At 38.8% G+C, this 8,263-nt stretch overlaps 1 protein-coding gene across 3 annotated transcripts in view; it reads right to left on the reverse strand.

Annotated features, from left to right (window-relative positions):
- Positions 1–8,263, reverse strand: part of LOC107680448 (calcium/calmodulin-dependent protein kinase type 1-like) — a 59,840-nt gene that overhangs the window by 43,267 nt on the left and 8,310 nt on the right. For 2 of the 3 annotated variants that reach the window (XM_016476335.1, XM_016476332.1), the window contains exon 2: positions 7,566–7,676. In XM_016476335.1, coding sequence (XP_016331821.1) covers positions 7,566–7,676 — 111 coding nt within the window. Of the gene's footprint in view, positions 1–7,565; positions 7,688–8,263 lie in introns of all 3 variants that reach the window. The other variant, XM_016476333.1, reaches the window with a different exon arrangement.

Consider the following 8,263-nt stretch of genomic DNA (forward strand, 5'->3'; position numbering starts at 1 on the left):
TCGGTCATCCGACGTGACGTCTCCATTCCCTCCTTCAGGGAACGAGGGTTACCATACGTAACCGAGACGTTCTTTCAAAAATATCCCATCAATTCAAATCTTACAGACCCCAAACTTTAAAACGGTACATGTTTTATTGTACGGTGGCCGAGAGAGCTCAGCGTGCTGCAGCTTAAAAAAAACACATGCAAATAGAAAAAGCACCAGCAAATTAAAGGGGTCATATGATGCTATTTCAATTTTTCCTTTCTCTTGCAGCCCGGGGTCGTCATATGTGGTTGCCGCAAGCCCACCGGATGCTCCTTCATCGAATCCGCCAACCGCGCCGTTCTCAAGCCCACCGGCCTCCGCTCACTCTAGGCCGCGGCTCACTCTAGGCCTCCGCTCCCTCTAGCCCGCCGTGTGACGCTGTCTCTAGGCCTCCGCTCACTCTAGGCCGCCGGCCGCTGCTCACTCTAGGCCTCCGCTCACTCTAGCCGCCGGCCTCCGCTCCACCTCGCTTTTCAGACCGATGAGCTTTGTGGGGCATAGAGGAGAAACAATAATGTACAGTATGTGGAAAATAATGTTTTTTTAACCTTAAACACATAAACACATTTCATTACACCAAATACACAAAATAATGTTCTTTTTAGCAGCATCATATGACCCCTTTAAGAAAACATCTTCATCAGTTGACAACACGTGCTGCAAATACTCAAAATACAGAAACGTGCTGTAAATATTCACAACACAACCAAATACCGAAACGCGCTGCAAATATGCACAACGCAACCAAATACAGAAAAGCGTTGCAAGCAGCACGGACCACAACGAAAATGTTTCAAGGCGACCCCAACAACCCTTACGGAAATTAACCATGATTTTATTATAGTAAAAGTGTAGTAACCATGTTTTTTGGCATATTGGTATAACCAGTTGTACAAATACCATGGTTAAACTATGGTTAGTTTAGCAAAACGATGGTTAATTTGTGGTTACCATGGTTTCACTATAGTAACCAAGGTATGCTTTTTATAGTAAAACCATGGTTAATTTTCGTAAGGGCAGTTGTAAAAGTAAGTTAGGCCCCGATCAGACAGAACGTGTTTTTTTTACAGTGAAAGGCACCTTTATTTAATTGTTTCCTATTGGCAGTGAGCGTTTTGTGCACTGTTTATGCGCCCCGGGCGCCTCGTGTTTTTGTAGGAGTGCTCTGAGTGCCTGAAGTTGAAAAAAAAAAAAACTCTGAGCAGAAAAGAGCCCAATGTCATTCACATTTTTTTTCCATTGTCCAATCAAATGAATGGAGAGGTGGGCCGTCTGTTGTGGACAGTTGCTTGGAATGGCCGGAGACTGCAATGATGGAGGAGAAACTTGTGGTGACTGTCGCGGGTTACCCGGAGCTGTATTTATTAATTTTTTTTTAAGTTTCTGCTGATATGACAGTTTACTTAACAGCAAACCAAAGATTTTAGAACACTGGCGCTATAATCCTTGATTAGACTGACAGGACAGCTGATTTGGTGGTTGCCTAGCAACATAAAAAAAATGCAGCGCACTGCTCTTTTCTAAATTAAAAAAAGTATAAACCAAAAAAAGGCAGTGTGGTGTGCCTAAAGTTTTCAAACCTGAAAAACGCGTTCTGTCTGATCGGCACCTTAGCTATCTTACATAATGTTTCACAGTTACAGTAGTTATGTATTTCGACAGCTTATTTAGGCTAATAATATCCAAAAAAAAAAAAAAAAAGCTATGGAATCATATGATCAGGATGTTAAAATAAAATAAAACAATAAAAAAATCTCACATTTCAGAACAGACATTGATAAGCATGTCCCAGCCAGGTTCATCACTTGTTGCGGTTCTCTTTAACATTTCCAATGTGGTGTGTATTTGCAGCATGTTTCTGTATTTGGTTGCGTTGTGAGTATTTGCAGCACATGTGTTGTCAAACTGATGAAGATGTTTTCTTAATTTGCTGGTGTTTTTTTTTTCTTTTTTTTTTATTTGCAGTGCGTTGAGCTCTCTAGGTCACTGTACAAAAGCCATTTTTAGGGATCAGGAGACAAGGGAGACCATCATAGAGACAAGGGAGTGGGTAGCAAAGCCCTGGTAACTGCCTGGAACACCCTAGCAACATGGCACAGGCAAACACAAACAAGAATGTCTTCAGAAAAAACAAAAACATAAATGTAAAAATGTAGTTATTGCTTATGTGCTCCCACCACCAATTCTATTTTAGAGCGTTATATAAATATCCATCCTGCACATCATAGTTACATAAAAACGCTGTGTACATAAATATTTTGATTAGTCCTACAAAAACTGCCAACCCTATTCTACCCTATTAACTAAAAATAGCTCTGGCTACTGGCCAGCGGCACTCTCTTAGTTAACGGAAAACTGCTTCAGTCACTGTTTTTTCCCCCTATTTCCACCTTCTATTTTGGAACATTTATGGTAAATTTATTTTTAGGGTTTTCAGATTATTGGAAGGCTTTCAGGCTAACAGCGACACAAAAACATGCTGTAAACAGCAGGCAATAGAATCAATACAAGTTCTTTTGTTACACTGGTCTCATAAGTGTTTGTTACAGCATGTTCACTACGTGATTGGAGTTGGAAATTACCAAAAACCAAACAGAAGAAAGACCAAAATATACAAAGAGAGGGACACTAAACCCTTTAATATGAGTCAAATAAAAACTGACCTCATTTACTTTATTGATACATGCTTCTGTCCTTGAAACCAGGAACAAATCATGCATATTATAAAGCTTTTGTCAAAATGTACAAAATTGCTCCACTACTGAAAAACGTTCCTTTTTCGGATGACATCACCAAGACCTCTCATGGTCTAACCCCTCCCCTCCAACCACCTATAATATATATTTATACTATATTTCCGATGGATAAAATCAGTTCTTTCCCCACATTTTTATCGTATTTAACTTGGAAATATGTTGCATTACAGAAACAAAAATGGTTGTAAATGCTGTTTCATGTTGATGTTGTCACGGTTCGCTACTGTGAGGAACGAAGGAGTGCGGAGACGACAGATAATTTACGAGGAACAGTCTTTATTAATCCACAGGAAAGGGGAATACAGGCAGGACACACACGTAGCACAACGCTGACATTTAACACTGAACACTGGACACAGGAAAACACTGGGCTTAAATAACTGGAACCAAATGAGGGAATTAACGAGAAACACCTGAAATCAATGAACACAATCAAACATGGGAGAAACTGGGTCATGGGGAGCACATGGGGAGCAAAACACAAGACAGGAACACAGGGGCAGTCCAAGGGCGTGACAGATGTAGGCCTATATATAATAAAACTATATTATTTCTACATATTACATAAAGAGCACTTTAAAACAAACCTTCAACATAGATGCTTGCAAACTAAAGTCATGTTGACCTAAGGAAGTAACCATAGCAAGACCACTCTGCTGTTTTTCGATAGGTTCTGTATCAGACAACACATAAGTACTGTCATTACTTCTCAATTTATTACAGTTGACAGTTGTAAATGATCTTTAAAATTTATAGGTTATAAGTTGACCTCGCTCAATTCGCACACTATAAGACATCAAGCGCAAAAAAGACAAGAACGTGTATTGTTACAGTTGGAGAAACTTTGTAAAACACACATTCATGCAAGAATTTAAGTCTAATGTACATTTGCTAAGCATCACAATTATGTGTACTTACCGAAGATTACACAACCCTCTTAACGACGTCCTCAAAAAACAGTCTGTTTAATCTGAAAGACTGTCCACAGGAGTCACTTAGTCAAACATTTACTCAAGGAAGTCATTATGGTGTTGATAAACTAAGTTTGTAGAATAACTACATGAGAGCGGAGGCACGAGGGATTGGGTGGGGGAGAAGAAGCATGACAGTTTTCAGTGCTGAGTACATCAACAACTGTTAAAACAGAATGGAACAAACAGCGTCCTCCCAAAAGCTAAATACACAGTTTGCTGCTCTTGGATACAAACAGAGCAAACAGCGCTTTCACGAGAATCCGAATACACCAGGAATACTGTAATATATTTGTAACGTACTGTATGATAGTGTAATATGAAATCATATGCTTTACAGGCAAACATCCAAGACGTAGGCCCATAGAAGAGTTTGGAATCAAGTCATCAAATAAAAGAGCCGTGGAGGAACCACCACAAAAATATTATGACTAAGTAGATCTTAGTGCTTTCTAGCATGTTGCTAATGAGCTGCTAAAGTGTTTTGGGTGAATGCTTACTAACCAACTAGTATGAGTTTTGGATCCTCCATCAGTGCAAGGGGTCGTTGACTCCAATGACGAAAACTATAATGATAACTATACCTATAAAATGTTAACAGTCGTTCTACGAGGATAGGGAAGTCCACACCACAACTATAACGATAACCACACAGAGTAACGATATTGTTGGAATCATTTTAAAGAGCAGGTCATATGAATTTTCGAAAAATATCTCTTTTGCAGTTTGTAAGGTAGCTATCCTTCAATGTAAACAGTCTGCAAAGTTGTTAATCAAAAAAGTGCATGATAAATAAAGATATTGTCTCTCAAAAGAAAGAGTCGACTCAGAATCGCCTTAACGAGTCGTTATATTTTTGAATCTTCTGCCTGTTACCGATCTACATCACTGGGTAACACATTAGCATAATCCCCGCCTGCCCACGAAATACGAACACTCTCTATGTCGAGAAGATGCTGTGTTCCACGATACCACAGCAATACAATTCGAACCTTTTGTTGTGCTCGTCATTTTACCGAGGACTGCTTCTCTAATCTTGCCTTTTATCTTCGTTGGCTTCTAATCTTCTTTATTTGTACCAACAAGCGTCTCCGAACCACAATCTGTAAGTACGATTGATACGTTATGTGTACATTTTCAATTGAGTGCTTCACAGACTGTATAATCATTGTGAAAGTGCTGTTTATGTAGTTATAAGGTTAATGCAGGGAGTAAAAGACCCGGTAGAGAGAGACGAGTTAGTTAGGCTGGTGTGCCTGTGATACAGCTGTTCTGCGTTATAATAAAAGGTTAAGACACGGAGCGTCTTTTGTCTGTCGTTCTTCAGACATTACAGTAGACATATTTTGGTTTTCAAACTGTATTGTTTCATCAGTTAGTCACGTTAGCACTCGGCTAACGTATCCACCATTATTGTTTTGTTAAGTATTTACAGTTTAGCAGCTAAACTTTAGCTGTGGGCACGATTCGCTTGCATAAGTGTTAAACAAAATGTTTTGATGTCATTATTTTAAGAACTGATTGAGCACTATATTATTGTTTTATGTAAAGGTGCATGCTAGGGTTGCCAGGTTGTCACAACAAAACCCGCCCAATTGCTACTCAAAACTAGCCCAATCGTGTTTCGAGGGTGGTCCCCCTTTAAAAATCGCGGTCTGGGGTGTAAAATACACGCTTTCAGTCAGAGTTCCCCTGGTAAATTCGCATTCCAGTGCCTAAATATGACGTTATTGGGGTCGCTACAACCGCATTTGTGCACGACTGTGCTACTGCAGAACCTGGAAAATATCTCAATGAAAAACATGAATGAAGAACAGAGCAGCTTACTGATCCTGATCATGTATCTATGAACTTTAGGCTGACTCAATTGCCTGCTTGAAAATCCATCTTAAGATTAAAAAGCTGTGTTTTAGAGCATTTTAGTGGGTTTCTAGATGGTCCGTGTTCATAAAACCAGCTTAACCACCACTTTGGTTTATTGTTGGTCAAAAATGGTCTACAAGCTTGTTCCAGATGGTCCTAAGTTGGCTTTTACAGCAGGCTTTTATGACTCCACACCAAAGGAAATGGCTTTGGTTTTTAAAAGATGCATCAATTTCCTGAGCCTCACACTTACTCAATAAATAGCGGTTTTAGTGAAGCACATTAACAGTTTGCCATTATATTGACATCTTCTCCAGTGAGACTGAGACTTATGAGACTGACTGTTTAAAGAGTTTGTTTAGTCCTGGATTTAATGAGGAGCTGCATACTGTCCCTCAAAGTGGTGAGCGTCCACTACAACACAAAGTCACAAAGGGGAAGCCTGAAGAAATTCAGCAGACCATCACAACTGGACAAAATACCCCCAAAATCTTTTCCACTAGACTGAACATTGAGGCTCTCAATGCTTACACATTTACCCGCCAGATTATTAATAGAAAATAAAAACTTTGTTTCCATAGCAACAGTTATAGTCCATATGGAAAGTGTCTCCTCCTGTTGCCAAGACAACCAACCCACGATGAACTCGCAGTTGAACGATGTAGAGCTGTTGATCTATCCTGAAACAAGCCTGGACAACATACAAAACTGACAATATGGCTAATATTGAAATCTTTAAGCTTGAGAAAGAAAAGCTTGAGATTAAGACTTTACCCATTTGTTCCAACTGGATTCTGGGACTGTTTAAAACATAACATGTCGTTCTGTATTCTCATTAAACCTACAGTATTTACAGCAGAGAAAACGAGACCAACTCTAGTTAAATAAATGAAAGCATAATTTCCCCTTCTTACTCTGTTACTCTCACTGCAGACATGATCTCACAAAAGATTCCATTGAATCCAGGCCTAGGATATGGGCCCTGAATATTCCCACTCCTGTCACTGTATAAGAAGAGGTCAAGGGTCACCCTGCACGCCTGAAAACTAAACAAGCCCTACAAATCAGTCCTTACAATGGCCCCCAGTCTTTAAAATGGCTCTGAGTAAAGCATGTGGAAGTGTTTAATGAATGACTAGCATTTGGAATTAAGCACTGATTCCTGTTTAGAACTGGTTCCAGCACAAAAAAAAAAAAAACATAATAGTTCTTAAACTTCTGTATTTATTTGTTGATGCGGATGGAACATTGTACTTAAATACTCTGACAGCATTTTGGGAGAAGTCTTGTACCGCTACTGAATCTACAGTGCTAAATGAAGCACTTCTAAAATAGCTAAAGAAAAAAACAACAACAAGTGGGATCAGAACCAGAAAAATGTATAACTAAGAAAGCATCTTTGTATTAATAAGCACTTTATGTAAAATGGCCTGAACAGTTTCAAATCAGTTTCATATTCATATTTTGTCGCTGCTTGTCAAATTGAGAACATCTGGTTTGTTTAAGCCATATTATAGACTTATATAGCATTTTTTTTCTGAAGTAATGATAGAGAAGGTTTCTTGCACCAAAAATACTTTGAATTACACAGACTGTAACTTTAAGACCTCTATTTGTAAATGAGCTCTGTTATGATTGGATAATTTCCTATTGTAATCTGATTCGCCAAAGTGGGCTGAGTACTAAATAGTGAATGTTCCCTATTAAATGTCCATTAAAAGCTTGATTTCTTTGGCAAACGTCATGATCATGTACTTGGAATGAAAGAGAAGTGCCACGTCTGCACAGGTCAATGCAAAAACGTCCTTAGCACAAAACTGTAACATAATTCAATACAGACAAGTATGATTTATATCAGGAAGAAACAACCGCCATCAGCTCAAATGCAAACATCAGTGGTAGCTTTGTAGCTGATGAGTTGGAAGTAAAATGTTCTTATACTTACGTTCCCAAAACCTCTTTGAAGTCATAGATGTCCTTGATGTTCGACGTTTTCTTTTTCCAAGAGTGTCCATCCTCTCCCAGTGGCATTTTGCTACGGTCAATGATGGAGAGACTGAGAGAGGAAGAGGAAATCATTCAATTACTATAGAATAAGGGCCTATGTAAAACAATCCTACAGATATTCAGGGCCAAATCTTATGTTTTATGACATGAAATTGACTGGAAACTAAGTCAGCTTCAGCTGAATTTCTAAAAACTTTGAACTTTAGTTTTATTCACTTGGACCTTGAGCTCACCATGTAGAAATCTTCAGGTTTACATGACTGCGGTATAATCTACAAGTGTCACCGGAAGATGACACATGATGTGTCTTTAAAGCATTAAGACCTTTTACTATGTGTAAAGTGATTATTATTAAGACACCATCATGTCAGAGCAAGTGCTCCCCATCTGTCTGTTTTTCCTTGAGTATTTCAAAGCAAGGGTTCTGACAACTACACACTTCTATCATCCAGGCCTGTTTTATTTAGTTCAGTGTTCTATGAGACACGAGAGTGTAAACTGAGCACAGTCAGCTGCAGTTACTTAAAGAATCTTGCAACACCTGTGTCCACATGGGTTTATATTTTATAGGTTGTTAGTTTGTACTGCACATACAAAGAAAGCATGGTAGAAACAAATGTTTTTTTGTTTTTTTTT

Source organism: Sinocyclocheilus anshuiensis, unplaced genomic scaffold (genome assembly GCF_001515605.1).
Source record: "Sinocyclocheilus anshuiensis isolate Anshui unplaced genomic scaffold, SAMN03320099.WGS_v1.1 scaffold792, whole genome shotgun sequence".
NCBI lineage: Eukaryota > Metazoa > Chordata > Actinopteri > Cypriniformes > Cyprinidae > Sinocyclocheilus > Sinocyclocheilus anshuiensis.